The 26,358-nt window shown below is 42.1% G+C and overlaps 1 protein-coding gene across 2 annotated transcripts in view; it reads right to left on the bottom strand.

Moving 5' to 3' along the window:
• Nucleotides 1-988: 988 nt before the first annotated feature.
• The window catches only part of jak3 (Janus kinase 3 (a protein tyrosine kinase, leukocyte)), a 43,899-nt gene continuing 18,529 nt past the window's right edge, over nucleotides 989-26,358 (bottom strand). For both annotated transcript variants that reach the window (XM_017682293.2, XM_017682292.2), the window contains 17 exons: nucleotides 25,497-25,654; nucleotides 25,294-25,405; nucleotides 22,923-23,103; nucleotides 22,715-22,836; nucleotides 20,847-20,978; nucleotides 20,017-20,104; nucleotides 13,616-13,737; nucleotides 11,916-12,054; nucleotides 10,157-10,305; nucleotides 8,447-8,597; nucleotides 7,309-7,442; nucleotides 6,611-6,800; nucleotides 3,617-3,741; nucleotides 2,815-2,987; nucleotides 1,695-1,812; nucleotides 1,490-1,603; nucleotides 989-1,128 (listed from right to left, as the gene is read on the bottom strand). In XM_017682293.2, coding sequence (XP_017537782.1) covers nucleotides 1,009-1,128; nucleotides 1,490-1,603; nucleotides 1,695-1,812; nucleotides 2,815-2,987; nucleotides 3,617-3,741; nucleotides 6,611-6,800; nucleotides 7,309-7,442; nucleotides 8,447-8,597; nucleotides 10,157-10,305; nucleotides 11,916-12,054; nucleotides 13,616-13,737; nucleotides 20,017-20,104; nucleotides 20,847-20,978; nucleotides 22,715-22,836; nucleotides 22,923-23,103; nucleotides 25,294-25,405; nucleotides 25,497-25,654 — 2,328 coding nt within the window. In that variant the 3' untranslated portion in view covers nucleotides 989-1,008. The remainder of the gene's footprint in view (nucleotides 1,129-1,489; nucleotides 1,604-1,694; nucleotides 1,813-2,814; nucleotides 2,988-3,616; nucleotides 3,742-6,610; nucleotides 6,801-7,308; nucleotides 7,443-8,446; nucleotides 8,598-10,156; nucleotides 10,306-11,915; nucleotides 12,055-13,615; nucleotides 13,738-20,016; nucleotides 20,105-20,846; nucleotides 20,979-22,714; nucleotides 22,837-22,922; nucleotides 23,104-25,293; nucleotides 25,406-25,496; nucleotides 25,655-26,358) is intronic.

Genomic DNA, 26,358 nt, shown 5'->3' with positions numbered 1-26,358 from the left:
ACTTCATGGGCAGATGTTTCCTCTAAAAACACAATAAACATAAATGATGAGCAACTATAAAAGGAGCTTTGATCATAATAAGAACATGTGCATGGCGCTCTGTGAGGAAGCTGTGAGGCTGTGGGAGATGCTCCCACCATCGCTGCTGAAGGTCGGTGAGGAACTGGGTTTGGCTCTTTGGACCATTTATTACGCTGAGAAATGTTTCCATGAAGGCAGCTGTGCTGGACCGACAGGCCCACGGGCTGTTCCAGCGTCCAGCACAAACACACCAGCCGTGTGGCCGTCCTGTCTGAACCCATGGAGACGTTCTCTCACACAGTTTACATCATATGTGATCTTTAATGGGGTTTCTGGGAAATTCACCATGCAATTTTTTATTTATTTACTTATTTATTTATTTCTCTTTTTTTTTCAGCAGCCTGCAGGAGCTGAGCCAGAGCTATTCTCTTTAAAAGGTGGTTCTTCAAGGGTTCTTTAGTAAAGAAAATGGTTCTGTATAGAACCAGAATGGTTCAAAAAGGTTTTACAGTGTAGAAATATATACAGCACACTCTCCATCAAGCTACAGAAGCATTTAATCATGCAAAGGATTCTTTGAGTGGTCCTGGTTCTACATAGAAGCTGTCTTTACTTAAGAACCCATGGAAAACCATCATTTTTAAGTGTGTAGCCTCAAAAAGGGAGCATTTCACATCAAACCACTCTGAAAGACTCTGGTTACAGCTTCACCACTTAACTGTGCAGAGATTCTGAAGAAACGCTGATACTTTGTAGACTGCGTTGATAAAACAATACATAATCCTAATTTCCATGCCCAGCGACTCAGAACGCTGCTGTTTGATCTCACCAGGTTTAATTATATTATATTTCCCACACAATAAAACAACAATGATTCCTACAAAATAACGATAACAGTCATAAGCTGAAGAAAAGCTGTAGCGAATCACCCACAACACCACCCAGACCACACATACACACATATTTGTGTACTTTTATAAAACCCGTTCATCCTTTTGTTCCTTCTCGTTCATCTTGGAGGCTGCTCTCAATCAGGTCCTGTAGGTGGAAGAAGGTAGGCCTGTCTTCACTGGTGTAGGCCCAGCATTGCATCATCATGCTGTACACCTGGACAACAGGCAAGAAAGCACCATCCGTCTTTAAAATGATACAGATACAACCAAAATCCTCATCTATGGGCTGTCATATATATATATATATATATATATATATATACATATAGTTTATTAAAGTGTAGAGCACTTTCAGCATCTTTGTCATGTCCCTCTTTTAAGTAACGCTACTAAAGCTGCATAACTGGCTTTTAATTTAATTTAATTTTATTCCTTTTTGCTGGTTTTGCTTTTATTATGGAGTTATCATTTCATTATAAAGCAGCTGCATATATGAAGGTTATATGTAGGAGACTGTCTCTTGCCTACAGACAGTTTTTTACGTGGTCTCTGCTGAGCAAGTGTCTTGATGTTACCTTCGGTGGACACATTGCCGGCACTGGAAGCCTCCAGTTGTCCTTCAGGACGTTGTGCAGATGGGCGCCCATCATGGGGCCTTGGATGTCGCTGCCTATCCGCTGGAGGGTCAGCTATACAACCACACGCACAGTTACATTCATTTAGTACCTTCATCTAAAGACACTGCCGAATGCATTATTGCCGTTTGTGTTCTGTACGTACTCGTTTGGGGTTCCGGCTCAGCTCGCAGAAGGAAAACAGCTCATGCAGGACGACTCCGAAACTCCACACGTCTGACTTGTGGGAAAATTTGTACTCAGAGATGGATTCTGGTGCGTACCTGTGTTATGATTATTAAAACAACAACAAACAGAAGCATGAGCAGGCCGGCTCGGGATCGGAAGGATTTTCGGAGAAAACAGAACAGCAGCTCACAGTCTCTGTTGAAATACTGAGAAAGTCCACCGCAAAACCACATCAGACGACTCACAGTAAAGAGACAGAAAGTCCTGCTTAAGGAGGGTGTGGTCACTGCAGGACAGGTGAGGTACGCACTAAAAAACATGGTTCTTGAGGGTCTCCCTCCTATTTAGATGTGACACAGCTCCACTAGACAGCATGGACAACTTGAATGGATAATAAGCTGCACACTGAGGTTCCGTTCACGTTACCAGGCTGAAGTGGCTGAAATCTGATTTTCTGCCCTGATGTGACTCAGATCTGGTGTTTTCAGGGCTGTGTGAACACAAATCTGATCTTTTCAAATCCAACCAGAGCCACTTTTATATGCAGTCCTAGATCGGATACGTATCCGAGTCGTGGCCGTGTGACCTTAATGTGACGCTCAGATTGGAATTCATGTGCTTTTTTTTTAATGAAGCTGAGAGCTGATCAGAGTTAATGATCTTCTCAGCGAAGCTCGTTCTGCTCATTAGTTTGTGCTGATGATGCAGTGATTCAGTCACGTGACGTTGCTGAGTAGGAGGAGCTCATGAGGGTCATTTCAGGCCGGTTCGTCACATTAATGACAGATTTGAGTCTCTTACCTAAACGAGTGTGAACCGTCGAGTCAGAGAGATCGGACTCAAAATCCTATTTGAACCACAAGGCTTATAATGTGAACATGGCTGGTCCCAGCTGAACCCGTGGGGAGTAAAAGTGTGGAGGTGCTCTTTCCTTCATTCTGTTCTCCTCCTACGTGGCTGTGTGTGTGTGTGTGTGTGTGTGTGTGTGTGTGTGTGTGTGTGTGAGAGGGTGGACAACATGGACAGGCTGCTGACTGGCTACAGCTGCTAACTTTCACAACAATATATTTTAGTTAGGATGTTTGTGTGATCATCACCAGAATATGGGGCTTTCTCCGAACTGCGTGACACGGTAATATTCCTTATCAAAGGGAACGATCTTCGTTAGGCCGAAATCGGCGATCTTCACCAGTGTGTCACCCGCTACCAGAATGTTCCGGGCAGCCAGGTCACGATGGACGTAGCGCAGACTCTGCAGGTACTCCATGCCCTGTAAAACAACAACAACGTTTATGCACTTCAAGAAATTTCTAATACATATCTAATATTTCCTGTTTCCAGATTGTTATAAACTTCTGAGACTGTATGAAAAATTTATCTCAATATCCTGATCATTTTGCTTGTTGTAAGAAGAAATATTATCTGCGATTATAGGGAGATCATTTGAGAAAATCACTTAAAACAGGTAATACGTTATGTCCAGAAACACGTAAAATATCATAATAAGCTTACAATCTCAACAGGAGAAATATTAGATCCATTAATGAGATTTACAATCATTTCATTTGCACTATTAATGTGTGAGCATATATACTGTATAGTGTATATATACTGAGCAAAATGTTCAAATTGATCTTCACAGCAACTGTTTCTGCCTGTAAAATCGCCTCACATCATTAGAATAAACAGACATACTCTCACGGTTCCTCTGTCCCTGTCTTCATCTGGTTCTTCACCTGTGTTGTAGCCATGTGCTTATGTTTTTGTTTTGGTTGTTTTGCTCCGCCTTTGTAATTTAATTCAGTGAAGTATTGATGAGGTAAAGTAGGTACTGGATGATGAATGTGAATACTGGTCTTAAAATATTGGGTTAAACAAATACATCATATGTTTTTGTACCTTACAGATCTGTGAGGCGAATAGCAGCAGCCTCCTGGTGTTGAGGGTGTGTTTGCATTTCTCCATGTATCCGATCAGACTGCCGTACGGGAGATACTCCATCACCAGCCTCATACTCAGACGGCCTGCAGTCAGAGAGTCGAGTCATCTCCACTCAGTTCAACTAACCCTAATCGTAATCAGCTCGGAGCAACTCAGCTTCACTCAATTCAACTCAGTTAACTCAGAGCAACTCAGCTTCACTACATTCAACTCAGTTAACTCAGAGCAACTCCGCTTCACTCCATTCAACTCAGTTAACTCAGAACAACTCAGCTTCACTCCATTCAACTCAGTTAACTCAGAGCAACTCAGCTTCACTCCATTCAACTCAGTTAACTCAGAGCAACTCAGCTTCACTCCATTCAACTCAGTTAAATCAGAGCAACTCCGCTTCACTCAATTCAACTCAGTTAACTCAGAGCAACTCCGCTTCACTCAATTCAACTCAGTTAACTCAGAGCAACTCCGCTTCACTCCATTCAACTCAATTAACTCAGAGCAACTCAGCTTCACTCAATTCAACTCAGTTAACTCAGAGCAACTCCGCTTCTCTCAATTCAACTCAGTTAACTCAGAGCAACTCCGCTTCACTCAATTCGACTCAGTTAACTCAGAGCAACTCAGCTTCACTCAATTCAACTCAGTTAACTCAGAGCAACTCCGCTTCACTCCATTCAACTCAATTAACTCAGAGCAACTCAGCTTCACTCAATTCAACTCAGTTAACTCAGAGCAACTCCGCTTCACTCCATTCAACTCAATTAACTCAGAACAACTCCGCTTCACTCCTTTCAACTCAATTAACTCAGAGCAACTCCGCTTCACTCAATTCAACTCAGTTAACTCAGAGCAACTCCGCTTCACTCAATTCAACTCAGTTAACTCAGAGCAACTCCGCTTCACTCCATTCAACTCAATTAACTCAGAACAACTCCGCTTCACTCAATTCAACTCAGTTAACTCAGAGCAACTCCGCTTCACTCAATTCAACTCAGTTAACTCAGAGCAACTCCGCTTCACTCCATTCAACTCAATTAACTCAGAACAACTCCGCTTCACTCAATTCAACTCAGTTAACTCAGAGCAACTCCGCTTCACTCCATTCAACTCAATTAACTCAGAACAACTCCGCTTCACTCAATTCAACTCAGTTAACTCAGAGCAACTCCGCTTCACTCAATTCAACTCAGTTAACTCAGAGCAACTCCGCTTCACTCAATTCAACTCAGTTAACTCAGAGCAACTCCGCTTCACTCCATTCAACTCAATTAACTCAGAGCAACTCCGCTTCACTCAATTCAACTCAGTTAACTCAGAGCAACTCCGCTTCACTCCATTCAACTCAATTAACTCAGAACAACTCCGCTTCACTCAATTCAACTCAGTTAACTCAGAGCAACTCCGCTTCACTCAATTCAACTGAGTTAACTCAGAGCAACTCCGCTTCACTCCATTCAACTCAATTAACTCAGAACAACTCCGCTTCACTCAATTCAACTCAGTTAACTCAGAGCAACTCCGCTTCACTCCATTCAACTCAATTAACTCAGAACAACTCCGCTTCACTCAATTCAACTCAGTTAACTCAGAGCAACTCCGCTTCACTCAATTCAACTCAGTTAACTCAGAGCAACTCCGCTTCACTCAATTCAACTCAGTTAACTCAGAGCAACTCCGCTTCACTCCATTCAACTCAATTAACTCAGAGCAACTCCGCTTCACTCAATTCAACTCAGTTAACTCAGAGCAACTCCGCTTCACTCCATTCAACTCAGTTAACTCAGAGCAACTCCGCTTCACTCCATTCAACTCAGTTAACTCAGAGCAACTCAGTTAACTCAGAGCAACTCAGCTTCACTCAATTCAACTCAGTTAACTCAGAGCAACTCAGCTTCACTCAATTCAACTCAGTTAACTCAGAGCAACTCAGCTTCACTCCATTCAACTCAGTTAACTCAGAGCAACTCCGCTTCACTCAATTCAACTCAGTTAACTCAGAGCAACTCCGCTTCACTCAATTCAACTCAGTTAACTCAGAGCAACTCCGCTTCACTCAATTCAACTCAGTTAACTCAGAGCAACTCCGCTTCACTCCATTCAACTCAATTAACTCAGAGCAACTCAGCTTCACTCAATTCAACTCAGTTAACTCAGAGCAACTCAGTTAACTCAGAGCAACTCAGCTTCACTCAATTCAACTCAGTTAACTCAGAGCAACTCAGCTTCACTCCATTCAACTCAGTTAACTCAGAGCAACTCCGCTTCACTCATTTCAACTCAATTAACTCAGAGCAACTCAGTTTCACTCAATTCAACTCAGTTAACTCAGAGCAACTCCGCTTCACTCCATTCAACTCAATTAACTCAGAGCAACTCAGTTTCACTCAATTCAACTCAGTTAACTCAGAGCAACTCAGCTTCACTCAATTCAACTCAATTAACTCAGAGCAACTCAGATTCACTCAATTCAAATGAGTTCAAATCAATTTAAATCATTTCAGATCTATTCAACTGACATGTTTTCCTCAGCTTAATTCAACTCAAATTCACTCAATTTCACTCAAGTCAACTCAATTTTAATTAATTGTAATGATTTCAACTCTATTTCAGTCAATTTAACTTAATTCAATTCAATCCACAATTCAGCACAGGGATACAGTGATACACACATTCACAGATTACTTTTTAAGATACTCTGCTGAAAAGCCGTTCAGAAAAACTAGAAAAATATGTTGGAAAATTTACATAAAAACTTATATTAAGCAAAACAATATGCCACAGGGGTCAATCAGATGTTCTAATTTTTGTTGACCCCACTGGAAGATTTTTTTGCTTAATATGATTTTCATTTCATTTCATTTTCAAAACATTTTCTCTTTCTACTTTTTCTGCATTTCCTTTCTACTTTTTTAATAGTTTCTTTTGTTTTGTTATGCGTGTGGACTCTCCTACCTGCGCTGTAGCAGATTCCTCTGTATTTGACGATGTAATCACAGTGCAGGGAGCTGATGGTCTGGATCTCTTTCTGGAAGTCGGCCATGTTGGCCTGCTTGTTGGGCTGCAGCTGCTTCACAGCCACTAACTCTCCTGTATTGTCACCCAACGGGTCATAACGACACAGGTCCACACTGCCGAAATTACCCTGAACACAGACGCCAGCAGGCAGTACCGATCACCAATAATATGTTAATAATAATAAAGTGGCCTTTTAGTGGAAGCACAAGGTGTGTGTTTCTAATAAAGTGGCCAGTGAGTGGAAGCATAATATGGGTGTTTCTATTAAAGCGGCCAGTTAGAACAAGTACAAGGTAGGTTTCTCAGCCTCTGCACAGGTTATTGCTGTTTCCAAAAACATCCTGATTAATGCTTAACATTTTCACCACTTCATTAACTGAACTAGGTAAAAATTGAACGTACAGCATCATCACATGTAATAGTTAACTATAATTATTACTGACTGTAGAAGTGCAGACAAAAACATCTATTTCAGCCTTGCTGCTAAAAGCCAGAGCAGTTTGGCTAAGATTGCTTTTGAAGATGTTTTGGAGGTAATTCCCTCTAGTGGTCACAGAATGTAAGTACAGTATGTGTGTATTTCAATACAGTGCCGTCCTCTAGTGGTTAATGCCAGCAAGTGCATGCATGCCCACCTTCCCCAAGTGAGAAATGAAGCGTAGATGTCTCTCCTCAAACACCTCCTGCTCCTGCTGTCTGGGCATGCTCAGCGCTCTCCAGAAGCCGTCTCTCTCCGGCAGAGTGCCGGCCGCATGCAGAATCTCGTAATCTGTGGAGTTTATAACTTTTAGTCATTGGTGTGGAAATTTGAAACAACTTATTATTAGGCAGTCGAGCTCACTGTGTTCTTTTTAGATGTGAAGCACCTCATTGAACTGGCGTGTAACTCACTCACTCACATTAAGCAGACTAATATCGCCACAAGGGGGCACCATTAGCAATCAAATAGCTTTGATGCTTCAGTGATGCTGTTCTTGTTAAAAAACAAACTGAAAAAGTTTCTCCTAATTTAGGCTTTTAAATTAAATACTACTACTACTACACAGGGAAAGGACTGTCTTAATTTATTAGAGCACTTTGAACAACTAGTTGTATGGAAGGTTGTCCTACAAATAAAGGTTTTTTTATTATTATTAATAAAATAAGATGTGCCAAGCCCAATTCTTGATGTAATGTTTGCCCAGCTTTAATTGAACACACCACATCCAGTAAAACTAATACTGTATATGTCTATATTAAGGTAACAAAGAAAATTCTAAATAAAAGGTTAATTGTGTTCAATATTAAACTGGCAAGTGGGCTTAATAATAAAGCTAAAAATAGGCAGAGGTGACAGGGGCCCAATAACATAGAATTAGTATTAACCATATAATACATTTATATTATATAATATATATGACCATATATAGTGATTAATGTTATTAAATGTGATTATAATATTAACGTAAGTCAATGTGACAGTCATTTTGGCCCACTTATTTTGGCCCATTCATCATGAAATTTACACACAGTCTAAAAGGCAACAGGCAAATTACATTTTCGAATTGTGTCCCAAATTGAAAAATGACAAAAATAGAGATATTTCTTTTTTTTCTACAACAGCAATACACAGAAATAAATACGTACATGATTCCACAAATGCATGGTGGTAATTAAATAGTAATTGTTGAAAATGAAGCTGCATCATGTGTATTAGCAGAAATAAACCATAAATGTGTTCTTTATGACTATGTGCCATGTAATTGTATACAGAGAGTGTTAAGTGTGCACTACCTGAAGTGATGAGGCTGTTGAGGTGGCGGATGATGCTCCTGGATGACGGTCTGAGTTCAGGCTGGTACTCCATACACTGTGATATGAGGTCAGCTAACTCGGTCCAGTCCAGACAGGGCAGCTGAGAGCGTCGCTCGTAAAACTGCTGCTTCTGCTCAAACGCAACAAAGCACAGAGGAGCGTCGGCGGTTTAAAGACACATTCATGGGGACTCAGACAGAATCCCTTCATTACAGCAAGTGTGTTACACATATGACGAATCAGTCTTGGTGAGTCGCACGTGTGTGAGGGAACAAACTGAACAGACCAGACTGCACACAGACTGATAGCATGTAAATCTTTATGCATTATGTCTGAATTTTTGCCTCTATATTCATCAGACCGGACAGCTGGAGACTTCGTCCCTTTTACACTGTCAGAAATGAAGGTTCTCTTCAGGTACATTTTACATTTATCAAGGTACAAACAGTGTAAATGTTCCCTCAAAGGTTCTACAGTGGTTCTAAGGTCTGATTGTGAGGCTTAAATCAGTTTCTCCAGGTGAAAAGTTGGTATTTGTACCTTTTCATAACCGAATGATTTAAAACAGAGCAGTAGAATAAAAGCCTGGAGGCGAGGCAAGTCGGGGTGTGTGGAGTCAGTCCAGCTTCATGTACTTCAACAGATCATTTCAGTGGATTATGGTTCCGTTATGTTCCCTGACTACAGGTACTCAGATGGAGCCTTAAGGGAACCACCCCAGTGACAAGAGGGGAACTGACCCAGAGACAGTCTGGCACCTTTATTTCTGAGAGTGTATTCGGCCATCCAGAAGGGAATAATAATGCAGGGGTGTAGCCATGGGTACCCAATTAAAGTCGGAAATCTAAATGAAATTCGATGTTTTTTTGCATGTGGTGTTTCTGTATTATGGCCAATCAAATCATTATGGTCTTCGCCGAGCTCCACCTTCTTTTCTTAGCCCTCCAATCACTACATGGTAACCACTGCTGTCCACCATTGCCTCAAGCCTTCGGTTTCTTATCAGTGTGCCAGCATTTGAATTTGTAGCTCCAGTTGGGGTCAAAGGAGGTATTTGGAAATTGTCTCTACTAAACTGGCCTACTCACTTTTTTTTACAGGCCTACCCAAAAAAATATTCCTGCATATGTCACTGGTAGCAATAAAAACATGAGGATAAAATAGAAAAAATAAATAGAATAAATACAAATACGACAAACAAACCCTTACACAGTCATCAGCAGACTGAAGTAGTGTTGTTTTCAGTAAAGTTATGAATATGTAGGTTAGAAGAACACAGATCTTGTTCCTGACCTCTCGCTGCCCTTAAGAAGTGATTGTTTATTTGAATTTATTTTAATGTTAGCCTTTTTTTTTTAAACAAATAAATATTTACTGTCCAGATAAACAACTTTACAGGTCATGGTCTTAGATGGCTTTTTGCACAGTTCTGTATACACTGCAAAAATGGTATCTTGTCAAGTAAAACGATCTGAAATCTGGACGATATATGTAATATTTACTCATTTTAAGTGATATTAGTGAGTCAAATGATCTCACTGTATTGCAGAGGTGGGAACAAATCACTGTTGCAAGTAACAGTCTCAAGTCTAGACCCTCAAGTGCCAAGTTAAGATCGTCAAAGATTAAGATCGCTGTGGCGACCCCTAAAGGGAGCAGCCGAAAGAAGAAGAAGAAGTGTTGTGTCACCTGTTTGGGGTCAAGGCGCTGCAGTGGAACTTCTCCTCCATTGAAGAGCTCCCACAACGTCGTCCCAAAACTCCACTTATCGCTCTGCTGACCCAACTCCAGCATGTCCAGCACCTCAGGGGCCACCCAGGGGATTCTGTCTAAAACCACTGCACACACACAAACACACTCAGCACATTTCTAAGTTTCTACACACATTCCTATGAATTCATAGATATAGATATATATCAGGCGTACACCTTCATTCTCTCTAAGGTTTATCGTTTTCTAGCCCAGAGCTGTGTAATTTCCTTGCGCCATTCTTTTCTGCTTTGTAAGAATATCATCTCATTTCTGCCAGCAGCATTCCGATCCTGATCTATGTATGTAAAGGCCAAGGCTCTGCCGCCAGCCGCCAGCAGAGGGAACTTCAGGGAACTCCAATTCCCAGAAGCCCTCGGACTGATCAGGCCCAACCTGGCACCGCTGTGGACTTCTCTACTTAAGGCTGTGGCAAACAGCAGCCCTTTTGCACACTTCACACTTTTGAAGAGGGGTGTCCGGAGGGGTGTACGCAGCCCAGGTGGGTATTTAAACATAAAGAAAAGAGAGAAATTGCCCCAAAACTACTTAAAATCCACAAGAAGGCTTGAGTACAAACAAGTGAAACAAAAACTCTGCCCTTTTCTCATAATTAGAGAGGAAGTTTTCTGATTATCTTTTATTTCATTTTTCTAATTCAGCCTTAGTTTGAGCTGCTTTCAGCACTCCCTTTGTTTGCCCTTTTCCCACCTTTTTATTTCCTGTTCCTTGAGGTGTTTTCCCCCATTGTTACCTGTGCTTCCCGGTGGCACAGTGGGAACTCCACGGATTGCTGATTCATATTGGCGGTTCAAGCCTGGCTCTGGGTCACCTCAACCCCAACATGCCAAATTTCTGCTGCACCGAAAATTTCAATGTATCTGATTTCATCATTCAGCTGTTAAGGACGTTTATGTGGCGCCTCCTGGTGGGAAACCGCATATTTAACTAAATCAAGACCACCTGAAAACAGCATTAGTGAGCTGTGAACTCCAGCACCAGCATTTCACTATTTTTTCCTATTATTCTATTCTATTCTGAAATTCTGAATACCGAAAGTTTTAAAAAATCTTGAAATCCAGCTCAGAAATTCAGCTCAGAAACCCAGCTCAGAAACCCAGCTTGGAAATCCAGCTCAGAAATCCAGCACGGAAATCCAGTTCAAACCCTGAATCTGTAGAGCCGCCCTTTCCATTCCATCTCATCACGAGATCATAAGACACTCACATCCGGAGTTATGAGCCTATGAAGAGGGGCTGAGATACACGTCATCTGCCTCTCCCCGTGTGGAGCTGCTGGATTCGTGTGTCCGTCTACATTTTGTGTGAAACTGACCGACAAACACTCAGGAAATCACTAAGGACTGACCATCACGCCGGACACCCTTCATTCTTTATTCAGTCCACATCGGAGACTCGTGTGAAATGGCGTCAGAGAGTTTCCAGCTGCTGAAGCTGCTGCAGCAGGTTTGGAAAGTAGTGATGAAGATAACGGAGCGTTTAGATATCTAACTTATGAGGATCGTGTTTTATGAAGAGCCTTTAAAGGAGAGTTTTAGAAGAGATGGACAGATCCAGAGAATTCACTGTCCACAAATAATATTTAGCTGTGTGACTGGAAAATATAACTAGGAATGTGAAATGCTGTATGAATGTAAGGCGTGTACTTGCTTTATAAACAGACTAGTTTTTGTGTTTACCCTCTCTGCCCAGCATGGCCACGCTGATGCCCGGGTCACTGAGCTTAATGAAGGGCAAGTTGTCCGAGTTTGGATCCCCTTCTCTGACCAGCAGCAGGTTCTTAGCGCAGATGTTTCCGTGCACAATGTTCTTCTCCTCCTGCACGAAGTACACAGATACAAGTCACTCCAGCTGAGCCTCAGCTTCCATTACCACATACAGCACTGCAGAAAATCGTCTCTTTATCAAGTAAAATGAACATAAATATAGTCAATAAATATAGTCAACTTAATTTAAGACTATTTACCTTATTTCTAGACATTTTTTACCTGTTTTCAGTAATTTCAGTGAGTAAAATGATCTCACTGTGTTGGCAGATTATTGCGTTTGAAACCAGCAGCAATATCTGCCAGTATAGTGAAATAATTTACTTAATAAAATGACCTAAAATGAGTAAAAATGTCTAGAATTAAGCAGATAATCTTATAATAAGAGCAGAAACATCTCAAAATGGGAAATATTAGATACATTGACTAGATTTAAGATCATTTCACTTCACATTTTTAGGGCTGTCACGATAGCTGACGATTAATTGTCTTATAAATGATTGCGATTGATGGTTTAATTGTTTTATCTTGTTCACTGAACGCACAGTGAAAGTGAAAGCCCAAAGTGGCCACCTTGCTTCCTCGCTTTGTTTAATGAGTCTAAGCCTGTCCTGAACACTGTAATGAGTAAAACCATCTGCTTATGGAAAAAACACTGAAAACAAGTAAAAATGTGTAGAAATATGTGACGATCATAATCGTATGATATTCTGACAACAATCTCACAGAGAAATATTAGATATACTGGCTTGATTTAAGACCTTTTCCTTGATAAGAGATCGCTGTTTGCAGTGAACTGGATCGTTAAAAACGTGAGTGTGGGTGGATTATTTTATTCATTTCAAACATTATTTCCTAAAATGTGTAAAATGATCCAGAAATGGTGGCAAAGGACACTTTATTTAGATTAAAATGACTTCAAACAAGTAAACATGTCTAGAAATAATTCACATAATCTTATATAATAATCTTATAATGAGAAATGTTAGATATGTTAGAAATGTTTGGGGGCAGTCGTGGGCTGGAGGTTAGGGAACTGTGACTGGAAGGTCGCCGGTTCGATCCCCAGAGCTGACAGTCAATGACTGAGGTGTCCTTGAGCAAGACACCTAACCCCCAACTGCTCCCCGGGCGCCGTGGATAGGGCTGCCCACCGCTCTGGGCAAGTGTTCCCACTGCCCCCCTAGTGTGTGTGTGTGTGTGTATTTGCTAGTGTGTATGTGGTGGAATTTGCCCGTTTGTGGGATTAAAAAAGTATCACTTATGATGTTTTTCCTCGCTAAGGGATCATTGGGTAGGAGAAGCAGATTTCAGTGGTGATTTGACAGATTTGGCTGTTGTTAGAAGCTCATGTTGAGACCTTTTTATCTAATGAAAGGGTTTAATTCCATGAGCAGATCATTTTATTCATTTTAAACAATGACCTGCCAATGGAATGAAGCACTTTCGCCACATAAAATGACTTAAAACAGGTCAATTTGTCTACAAATCATTTCAGTAATCTAATAATATGCTTACAACAGCCTCATTATGAGAAATATCAGATATGTTTACTACTTTCTTGCTAATATGTTGTTTGTTGCCGTGTTAATTAATGAACGCCTTCGTCTCACCAGGAAGTTGAGCGTGCAGGCCAGCTGCTTGGCCACGTCCAGTTTCCAGCTGAGCGACACGGACGATCTCTTCAGGTAGAGGTCCAGAGCTCCATGCTTCACAAACTCCTGCACCATGATGTCTGCAGGGATCAAAACAGGTCACAGGGGTCAGATGAGCTCAAACCATCCACAGGTCAGGAGACCTGCAGCATCAGCACCACTCCAAACCTCTCAGTGCTCAAGTGGGTTCATCCAGAGAGCTCTCACTGACTTAACGCCCCTCCAGCGCATGAAGGGCCACTTCAGCTGTAGCCATGCTGGACATTCATGGGCAGATATGACCGAGCATGACCAAGGCTGGACCAGAAGATTGCGGACTAACTCACTAACCATAAAGAGTCTAAATACAAAAGCTTCATTATAGTACATCTCAAAAAATGATATCTTTTCAAGTACAATAATCTTAAATCTAGTCAAAATGTCTAATATTTCTCATAATTTGATTTAAGAAAATCAATTAAAACAAGTTCAAATGTCTAGAAATCAGCTAAATATTGTACAGCAAGCTTACAACAATCTCAGCATGAGAAATATTTGATATATCAAATAGATTTAAGATCATTTAACTTGACTGATTGTAATAATAGAGATAATTGAGTTTTTATTCTTTCAATCATCATTTCTTGAAATAAGCAAAATTTTCTGCATCACTTCTCAAAACAAGTAACTGATGTAAGAATGGAAAAAAAACATTTTCAGATAAAATGGTTAAAACGAGTAAAAATGTCTAGAAATAACTTCAGTAATCTTATAATATTCTTTCTACAACCTCATGATTAGAAATATCAGACACATTTACTAAGCATAAGGCAGCATAAACCAGCACAGACCAGCAGCATAAACCAGCACAGACCAGCAGCATAAACCAGCACAGACCAGCAGCATAAACCAGCACAGACCAGCAGCATAAACCAGCATAGACCAGCAGCATAAAACAGCACAGACCAGCAGCATAAACCAGCACAGACCAGCAGCATAAACCAGCACAGACCAGCAGCATAAACCAGCATAGACCAGCAGCATAAACCAGCACAGACCAGCAGCATAAACCAGCATAGATCAGCATAGACCAGCAGCATAAACCAGCATAGACCAGCATAGACCAGCACAGACCAGCAGCATAAACCAGCATAGACCAGCAGCATAATCCAGCATAGACCAGCAGCATAAACCAGCATAGACCAGCAGCATAAACCAGCACAGACCAGCAGCATAAACCAGCATAGACCAGCAGCATAAACCAGCACAGACCAGCAGCATAAACCAGCATAGATCAGCAGCATAAACCAGCATAGACCAGCAGCATAAACCAGCATAGACCAGCAGCATAAACCAGCACAGACCAGCAGCATAAACCAGCATAGATCAGCAGCATAAACCAGCACAGACCAGCAGCATAAACCAGCATAGATCAGCAGCATAAACCAGCATAGACCAGCAGCATAAACCAGCAGCATAAACCAGCATAGACCAGCATAAACCAGCACAGACCAGCAGCATAAACCAGCATAGACCAGCAGCATAAACCAGCATAGACCCGCAGCATAAACCAGCACAGACCAGCAGCATAAACCAGCATAGACCAGCAGCATAAACCAGCATAAACCAGCAGCATAAACCAGCATAGACCAGCAGCATAAACCAGCATAAACCAGCAGCATAAACCAGCAGCATAAACCAGCATAGACCAGCATAGAGCAGCACAGACCAGCAGCATAAACCAGCACAGACCAGCAGCATAAACCAGCACAGACCAGCAGCATAAACCAGCACAGACCAGCAGCATAAACCAGCATAGACCAGCAGCATAAACCAGCACAGACCAGCAGCATAAACCAGCATAGATCAGCATAGACCAGCAGCATAAACCAGCATAGACCAGCATAGACCAGCACAGACCAGCAGCATAAACCATCATAGACCAGCAGCATAATCCAGCATAGACCAGCAGCATAAACCAGCATAGACCAGCAGCATAAACCATCACAGACCAGCTGCATAAACCAGCATAGACCAGCAGCATAAACCAGCACAGACCAGCAGCATAAACCAGCATAGACCAGCAGCATAAACCAGCACAGACCAGCAGCATAAACCAGCATAGATCAGCATAGACCAGCAGCATAAACCAGCAGCATAAACCAGCATAGACCAGCATAGAACAGCACAGACCAGCAGCATAAACCAGCATAGATCAGCATAGACCAGCAGCATAAACCAGCAGCATAAACCAGCATAGACCAGCATAGAACAGCACAGACCAGCAGCATAAACCAGCATAGACCAGCAGCATAAACCATCACAGACCAGCTGCATAAACCAGCATAGACCCGCAGCATAAACCAGCACAGACCAGCAGCATAAACCAGCATAGACCAGCAGCATAAACCAGCATAGACCAGCATAGACCAGCACAGACCAGTAGCATAAACCAGCATAGACCAGCAGCATAAACCAGCATAGACCCGCAGCATAAACCAGCACAGACCAGCAGCATAAACCAGCATAGACCAGCAGCATAAACCAGCATAGACCAGCATAGACCAGCACAGACCAGCAGCATAAACCAGCATAGACCAGCAGCATAAACCAGCACAGACCAGCAGCATAAACCAGCACAGACCAGCAGCATAAACCAGCATAGACCAGCAGCATAAACGAACACAGACCAGCAGCATAAACCAGCATAGACCAGCAGCATAAACCAGCATAGATCAGCATAGACCAGCACAGACCAGCATAAGCAAGCATAGACCAACATAAACCAGCATAGACCAGCAGCATAAACCAGCATAGACCAGCAGCATAATCCAGCATAGACCAGCAGCATAAACCAGCATAGATCAGCATAGACCAGCAGCATAAACTAGCATAGACCAGCATAGACCAGCAGCATAAACCAGCATAGATCAGCATAGACCAGCAGCATAAACCAGCATAGATCAGCATAGACCAGCAGCATAAACCAGCATAGATCAGCATAGACCAGCAGCATAAACCAGCATAGATCAGCACAGACCAGCATAAGCAAGCATAGACCAACATAAACCAGCATAGACCAGCATAAACTAACATAGACCAGCATAGACCAGCAGCATAAACTAGCATAGACCATCACAGACCAGCTGCATAAACCAGCATAGACCAGCAGCATAAACCAGCACAGACCAGCAGCATAAACCAGCATAGACCAGCAGCATAAACCAGCACAGACCAGCAGCATAAACCAGCATAGATCAGCATAGACCAGCAGCATAAACCAGCATCATAAACCAGCATAGACCAGCATAGAACAGCACAGACCAGCAGCATAAACCAGCATAGATCAGCATAGACCAGCAGCATAAACCAGCAGCATAAACCAGCATAGACCAGCATAGAACAGCACAGACCAGCAGCATAAACCAGCATAGACCAGCAGCATAAACCATCACAGACCAGCTGCATAAACCAGCATAGACCCGCAGCATAAACCAGCACAGACCAGCAGCATAAACCAGCATAGACCAGCAGCATAAACCAGCATAGACCAGCATAGACCAGCACAGACCAGTAGCATAAACCAGCATAGACCAGCAGCATAAACCAGCATAGACCCGCAGCATAAACCAGCACAGACCAGCAGCATAAACCAGCATAGACCAGCAGCATAAACCAGCATAGACCAGCATAGACCAGCACAGACCAGCAGCATAAACCAGCATAGACCAGCAGCATAAACCAGCACAGACCAGCAGCATAAACCAGCACAGACCAGCAGCATAAACCAGCATAGACCAGCAGCATAAACGAACACAGACCAGCAGCATAAACCAGCATAGACCAGCAGCATAAACCAGCATAGATCAGCATAGACCAGCACAGACCAGCATAAGCAAGCATAGACCAACATAAACCAGCATAGACCAGCAGCATAAACCAGCATAGACCAGCAGCATAATCCAGCATAGACCAGCAGCATAAACCAGCATAGATCAGCATAGACCAGCAGCATAAACTAGCATAGACCAGCATAGACCAGCAGCATAAACCAGCATAGATCAGCATAGACCAGCAGCATAAACCAGCATAGATCAGCATAGACCAGCAGCATAAACCAGCATAGATCAGCACAGACCAGCATAAGCAAGCATAGACCAACATAAACCAGCATAGACCAGCATAAACTAACATAGACCAGCATAGACCAGCAGCATAAACTAGCATAGACCAGCACAGACCAGCAGCATAAACCAGCATAGATCAGCATAGACCAGCAGCATAAACCAGCATAGACCAGCACAGACCAGCATAAGCAAGCATAGGCTGTCATAAACCAGCATAAACCAGCATAGACCAGCATAGACTAGCAGCATAGACCAGCATAGACCATCATACAGTCTCATGATTAAAAATATCAGACGCTTTGACTAATTTTAAAATGTTTTGTAAACCAAATGTAAATCAGCATAAAGACCAGCATAAACCAGCATAGATCAGCATAGACCAGCAGCATAAACCAGCATAGACCATCATAAACCAGCGTAGACCAGCATAAACCAGCATAGACCAGCATAGACCATCATAAACCAATGTAGACCAGCATAGACATTTACATTTACATTTACATTTATGGCATTTGGCAGATGCTCTTATCCAGAGCGACTTACAGTTCGATCATAGACCAGCATAAACCAGCATAGACCAGCATAGACCATCATACAACCTCATGATTAGAAATAGCAGACACTTTGACTAATTTTAAAATGTTTTTTCTGCTAAGATGCAAAAATGTTTTAGTGGGGAACATAGACCAGCATAGACCAGCAGCATAAACCAGCATAGACCAGTAGCATAAACCAGCACAGACCAGCAGAATAAACCAACATAGACCAGCATAGACCAGCTTAGACCAGCATAAAACAGCATAAACTAGCATAGGCCATCATAAACCAGCATAAGCCAGCATAGACCAGCATAAACCAGCATAGACCATCATAAACCAGCATAGACCAGCATAAACCAGCATAGACCAGCATAGACCATCTTAAACCAGTGTAGACCAGCATAGACATTTACATTTACATTTATGGCATTTGGCAGACGCTCTTATCCAGAGCGACTTACAGTTCGATCATAGACCAGCATAAACCAGCATAGGCCAGCATAGACCATCATACAACCTCATGATTAGAAATAGCAGACACTTTGACTAATTTTAAAATGTTTTTTCTGCTAAGATGCAAAAATGTTTTATTGGGGAACATAGACCAGCATAGACCAGCAGCATAAACCAGCATAGACCAGTAGCATAAACCAGCACAGACCAGCAGCATAAACCAACATAGACCAGCATAGACCAGCTTAGACCAGCATAAAACAGCATAAACTAGCATAGGCCATCATAAACCAGCATAAGACAGCATAGACCAGCATAAACCAGCATAGACCAGCATAAACCAGCACAGACCAGCACCATAAACCAGCATAGATCAGCATAGACCAGCAGCAAAAACCAGCAAAGACCATCATAAACCAGCGTAGACCAGCATAGAACATCATAGACCATCATAAACCAGTGTAGACCAGCATAAACCAGCATAGACCAGCATAGACCATCATACAACATCATGATTAGAAATAGCAGACACTTTGACTAATTTTAAAATGTTTTTTCTGCTAAGATGCAAAAATGTTTTAGTGGGGAACACAGACCAGCATAGACCAGCAGCATAAACCAGCACAGACCAGCAGCATAAACCAGCACAGACCAGCAGCATAAACCAGCATAGACCAGCAGCATAAACCAGCACAGACCAGCAGCATAAACCAGCCTAGATCAGCATAGACCAGCAGTATAAACCAGCATAAACCAGCATAGACCAGCATAGACCATCATACAACCTCATGATTAGAAATAGCAGACACTTTGACTAATTTTAAAATGTTTTCTTCTGCTAAGATAAAGAGTAAAAATGTTTTAGAGGGGAACATAGACCAGCAGCATAAACCAGCATAGACCAGCAGCATAAACCAGCACAGACCAGCAGCATAAACCAGCACAGACCAGCAGCATAAACCAGCATAGACCAGCAGCATAAACCAGCACAGACCAGCAGCATAAACCAGCATAGACCAGCAGCATAAAACAGCATAGACCAGCATAGACCAACACAGACCAGCATAAGCAAGCAGAGACCAACATAAACCAGCATAGGCCATCATAAACCAGCATAAACCAACACAGATCAGCATAAACCAGCATAGACCAGAATGAAAGGCGTGCTGTGAGGGATGGAATCAGGGCTCTGTAGAACAAAAACACACAAAATATCAGAACATTAGAGCTGAAACCTGGAACACGTAAGTGTGAAACGTACTTTTGGACTTGTGGACGCTGACCCCATACACCAGCAGCAGGTGCTTGTGGGAAATCTGGCTCATGAGGCTGGCTGCTTCGAAGAAAGACTGAAATACAGACAGTGGGAAAATGTATTAATGCTAGTTTGGAGGAACTCAGTTTGTTTTAATTATGATTAGTGTTCATTCATCCATCCATTCATATAGTAAATACGCCCATTTCTACACTCACTGTCCACTTTATCAGCTCCACTGACCGTACAGTCTCACTCAGTAGCTCTACAGCTACAGACTGTAGTCCATCTGATACTTTGTTACCCTGTTCTTCAGTGGTCAGGACCTCCATGGGTGACGTGTTAGTGTATGTTGCGCTGGTCTGAGTGGATCAGACACAGCAGAGCTGCTGGAGTTTTTAAACACCTCAGTGTCACTGCTGGACTGAGAATAGTCCACCAACCAAAAACATCCAGCCAACAGCGTCCTGTGGGCAGCGTCCTGTGGGCACCGTCCTGTGACCACTGATGATGGACTAGAGGATGACCAACACAAACTGTGCAGCAGCAGATGAGCTGTCATCTCTGACTTTACACCTACAAGGTGGACCGACGAGGTAGGAGTGTCTAATAGAGTGGACAGTGAGTGGACACAGAACGTCTTGGTTGCCAGACGTAGTCTAAGCAGTGTTCCAGGTAGTTGTTAGGAATGTGAAACAGTGGCGGCAGCTCTGTGCGGGACCCTCTACTGCGAGGGTCACTGTAACGCTGATACACAGCAGCTCAGATGTGTGACACTGTCTGTTACATCTTTCAGGACATGCTGTGAGACATTAGAAATGAGACGGGTTACAAACCTCCCAGCTGTTTTTGTGCTCTGCATCCAGAACCTTCAGCAGAACCTCAGTGGTGTGGGTTTCTCCGTCCCGCCGGTGTGTTTTAAAGCCTCTGTATACGTGAGTGAAGGAGCCCTGACCCAGACTCTCCTTCTGCAGCGAGCGGAGCAGGACGTTAGATAACCGACCCTCTCGCAAAACAAGGTCATAGCATCACATTAAAGAAGAGAACCACAAGCACAGCAGGGCATTGTTGCCGTCCAGAAAGCTCCAAATGAGTGTATAACGCAGAAACATCCTGAGGTTAAAATAAAAAAGACTGTGTTTATATTTTAGTTGTGATTAACGATAAGCATCACCTACACTGCAAAACACGGCGTCTTGGCAAGTGAAAAAATCTCAAATACAGGCAAAATATCAGATATGCCTCATGTTGAAAGTGCATTACCAGATTATTTCATTTATTTCTCCATATTTTTACTACTTAAAACTACTGTTTCGAAAAATGTTCATGTAAAATTGTATTTGTATTATTTTATTAATTTTCAAGTTGTGTTGAGAAAAAGTGAATTAAAGACAAAGATCACCTACACTACAAAAAATGCTGTCTTGTCAAGTAAAATCATCTTAAATATAGTCAAGAAATCTAATAATTCTCATGGTGAGATTTTAGTAAGTGTAATATTTGAGATTATTTACCTTATTTCTAGATATTTTTTACTTGGTTGGTTAGTGTAGTGGGTAACACCTCTGCCTTCTACACTGTAGACTGGGGTTCAGTGCCCCACCTGGGTAACCACCCTACACTATACCAATAAGAGTCCTTGGGCAAGACTCCTAACACCACCTTCACCTTCCTGCTTAAACTGATCATATTGTAACTCGCTCTGGATGAAAGCGCCAGCCGATTTTTATTAAATGATCTCACTGTTGGCAGATTATTGTGCTTGTTGTAAGAAATGAGCTTGAAATCAGCAACATTATCTGCTGGCATAGTGAGATAATTTACTTAATCAAATGACCTAAAACCAGACAAACAGTCTTATAATAAGAGCACAACCATCTCAAAATGGGAAATATTAGATATAATGACTACATTTAAGATCATTTCACTTGATATTGGATTATTTTGCGTGCTTGGCTAGTTGCTTCAGTTTAATTTAGTTAATACATTGGACAAAAATGCTGCTTTGGTAAGTAAAAATATCTTGAATCTAGTCAAAATATCTACTATTTCTCATATTGAGACTGAGGAGCTTATTATAACATTCACTTTAAAACTTATTTCTAGGCATTTTTTACATTTTACACATTTTAAAATTATTCCAGTAAATTGGCAAATTATTTTATTATTATTATTATTTATTTATTTATTTATTTTGAAATATTCTTAAACAATAAAGAATAAATGCCAGCATACTGAGATAATTTCACTTGATAAAATTACTTAAAAATAGTAAAAATGATCTAGAAATAAGTTAAACTCTGTAATATTAGATATACTGACTTAAAATGATTTAAAAATGTATCTGGAAGTAAACAAACTATAAATAATGTTATAATATTCCTGCAATTGCCTCAGAATTATTTGAGATTATATATGAAGATATGATGACTCAGTTTAAAATGATTTTAATTAGCACGTAAGCTTTTTTGCAGTTTATTTCAAAGGTCGTATTTTAAATAAAGTCAACTTAATGAGCTTCAAATGGAGCTGGATTTGTCAACGTGTTTACATCTGGTGTTTTCAAGAGACACAAAGCTTTAGCAGGCCGTGAGGGTCAGGGTCAGTCAGGGTCAGGGTCAGTCAGGGTCAGGGTCAGTCAAGGGCGCTTCGACTGGCTCTGTGTGTGATGTGGTGTTCAGGTGTTTGTAAACGCTGTTCTCACCCAGATCAAGTCCTCATGTTTGATCATGTGGAACTGGATGTGACTCGGTCGGTGTCTCTGAGGAGGAGAGCTGGGGCTTTCGGACACGCTGCTGTTCCGAATGATGACCAGGTTGGAGAGCTCTGCAGTGACCACAGGGTTACGTTAAGAAACACAAACAGATTTGCTTGGTGAAGTGTGTGTATAAGAGCCAATAGATGTCCAGTACCTTTGGCCTGGGGTGGACAGCACCTGCCCAGAGTGACGGGGATGTCGGACAGCAGCAGCGTGTTGTTCTGGTAGAACTCGGTCAGTTCTTTCAGAGAGCAGAAGGAGCTGTGGATCCCTGCCAGGTGGAACTTCTCATTCTTCTCTATCAGACAGTCCTTATAGTCCACGCCCAGCTGCGTCTGAGCACGGACACAGAAACCAAACCTCTGTGTGAAACTGAGTTAAAGCAGAATGAGGTCACAGATCCTGTGGTCACTCACAAAATCATGCTGTAATGTTATCTGGCTCACTCCTGAATCATAGCTCACTGAAAGGAGCTTTCCGTAGAGACAGCTTTAGAATGCATTAGAATCAGACTAGAATCAGAGTTTACGCCGGTCAGGCATAACATAAACACCACCTCCTTGTTTCTATGCTCATTGTCCAGTTTATCAGCTCCACTTACTGTATAGCTGCACTCTGTAGTTCTACAGTTACAGACTGTAGTCCATCTGTTTCTCTGATACTCTGTTACCCTGTTCTTCAGTGGTCAGGACCCCCATGGACCCTCACAGAGCAGGTACTATTTGGTGGACTGTTCTAAGTCCAGCAGAGACACTGAGGTGTTTAAAAACTCCAGCAGCACTGCTGTGTCTGATCCACTCAGACCAGCACCACACACACTAACACACCACCACCACGTCAGTGTTACTGCAGTGCTGAGAATGACCCACCACCCAAATAGTACCTGCTCTGTGAGGGTCCATGAGGGTCCTGACCACTGAAGAACAGGGTAACAGAGTATCAGAGAAACAGATGGACAGCGCATGTTTTTTGTATGTAACTGAATCTAAATGTAATCTTTTATATTACTGTGTGATTAATTGTGTAACTGCTAGTGCTGTGAATTTACTACTATATTTTATTACCACTAATTTAATAACTATATAGTGCATCTTTTAATGGAACTTTGGGAAAAGGGAGTTGGGTAGTTGTGGTACCACATCACCATGGATAAACAGTGAATTGTGCGACATTAATAAGGAAACAACAAAGAAAAGATATCTATACGCTCTATATTTCCGAAAGTATTCACTCATCTAGCTTCACACGTCTATGAAGTTGAGTGAGATCCCATTCTTAATCCATAGGGTTTAATATGTGTCGGCCCACCCTTTGCAGCTATAACAGCTTCAACTCTTCTGGGAAGGCTTTCCACAAGGGTTAGGAGTGTGTTTATGGGAATTTCTGACCGTTCTTCCAGAAGCACATCTGTGAGGTCAGACACTGATGATGGACGAGAAGGTCTGGCTCACAGTCTCCACTCTAATTCATCCCAAAGGTGTTCTATGGGGTTGAGGTCAGGACTCTGTGCAGGCCAGTCAAGTTCTTCCACACCAAACTCACTCATCCACATCCTGAAGAAGAAGGAGACTCCTGAAGAACAAGCCCCACACCATAATACCTGGCGCTTTACACCACTGCATTCCACGCTTTGCATTGCACTTGGTGATGTAAGGCTTGGATGCAGCTGCTCGGCCATGGAAACCCATTCCATGAAGCTCTCTACGCTGTTCTTGAGCTGATCTGAAGGCCACATGAAGTTTGGAGGTCTGTAGTGATTGACTCTGCAGAAAGTCGGTGACCTCTGCGCACTATGCCCCTCAGCATCCGCTGACCGCTCTGTCATTTTACGTGGCCGACCACTTCGTGGCTGAGTTGCTGTCGTTCCCAATCACTTCCACTTTGTTATAATCCCACTGACAGTGGACTGTGGAATATTTAGTAGTGAGGAAATTTCACGACTGGACTTGCTGCACAGGTGGCGTCCGGTCACGGTACCACACTGGAACTCACTGAGCTCCTGAGAGCGACCCATTCTTTCTCTAATGTCTGTAGAAGCAGTCTGCAGGCCTAGGGGCTCGGCTTTATACACCTGTGGCCATGGAAGTGACTGGAACACCTGAATTCAGTGATTTGGATGGAAATATAAGAAAAAAAGAGTTTTTTTTCTACTGTTCTGGTTTCTTTGCATTCAGCCAAAAGTGCATTAGTGGGGTCAAGCACTGATGTTGGATGATCACTTCTTTACTATGGAGATTAATGCAAACGGTGTGTCAGACGTGGGTGAACCTCAATGTAGCTGAATTCACTAATAAGAAGGGGTGTCCAAAAACCTTTGCACATATGTGTGTGTGTGTGTGTGTGTGTGTGTGTGTGTGTGTGTGTGTGTGTGTGTGTAGATATATAGGGTCAAATCTGAGTAAACATGACGAGATTAATCATGCTGAACTAATTATTGGATCTGTAATTGAGATCTTGTATGTGAGTATATTTCACTGGCTTGTGTATTTTGTGATGTAGGTACAGAGTGTGGGAGTGAGCAGTACCTGTAAGCAGACCATGAGAAAGTACTTATCGAACTCCTTGGGACTGTGGCGTAGAAGATACATGCCGTTTTGGGCTCCCGCCTTTTTGAGCTTGTGCACCGCGAATTCTGACCTGGTTTGAAAAAGGCACGGCTGTCAACACTCCAGTAAACTCCTTCAGTCATCACTGGACACAGGTATTCTGGGTGAGGGTAAATATTTACGTGATAGGCCCGTGGCAGTGGCTTTCCAGGTCTTGCAGCAGGCTGGGTGGAGCCACTTCAGAGCAAAAATAATGACTGGAGTCGGTGGTCAGTCTGAAATAGCCGTCAATTAGCGACACGAAGGACAGCGCCTCCGCCAGAGTCTGGAACTCAACCTCCTGTGGGCGGAGAAACACATTCAGCTCATTCTTGTGATGAAGTGATAACCAAAATCTGATTTGGTGGAAATTTAGATCAGCCAAGACGTGTTTGCTTTTTTGGTGCAAAAGGAAGTTTTGAGCCTTCACTGAGCGCTTCTGAACAGGCCTGAACAAACAGCTCCATGAACCTCTAATAGTCTCTAATGACAAATTATGCATTAGAAATGGTACCAGTGGAATTATTAACCCGACAATTATTAAGCAATTATTAAATAGTGGTCCAGTTGATACTTATAATTAAAAAATGATACAACTTGAAACATGAAGCATTTCTGTAGTTGCATTAAAACCGAATAATAATGTCCTGTTTTGTGTGAATATGCAGTCTTTTACAGAAGGAAGAGTCAGTGTTGATCCTCTCAGCACTGACGGCTTCACACAGCTGAAAAACACTGCTGAGTTGGTTTGTGTTTGATATGAAACCATATCATCTCTACAGGGTTCAACTCTAGACTAAGTCCAGCCAAAACCAGCAGTTACAACGTTGTACTTTTGGGATTTGTAGGTTTTTTACCCAGGAGTGCACACTTTTTCTAAAAATTCATTACTAGGATCCCTGTTAAAAAGTTGTTCATTTATACTTATACAATATAAATGTCATTATTTATTAATTAATTTAATTAAATAACCTAATAATTTAATAAATTATTCAGCATCTGCTA

This window comes from Pygocentrus nattereri, chromosome 28 (genome assembly GCF_015220715.1).
Source record: "Pygocentrus nattereri isolate fPygNat1 chromosome 28, fPygNat1.pri, whole genome shotgun sequence".
NCBI classification, from domain to species: domain Eukaryota; kingdom Metazoa; phylum Chordata; class Actinopteri; order Characiformes; family Serrasalmidae; genus Pygocentrus; species Pygocentrus nattereri.
The sequence above is the reverse complement of the archived record's forward strand: the minus strand, read 5'-3'. Positions and strand labels throughout refer to the sequence as shown.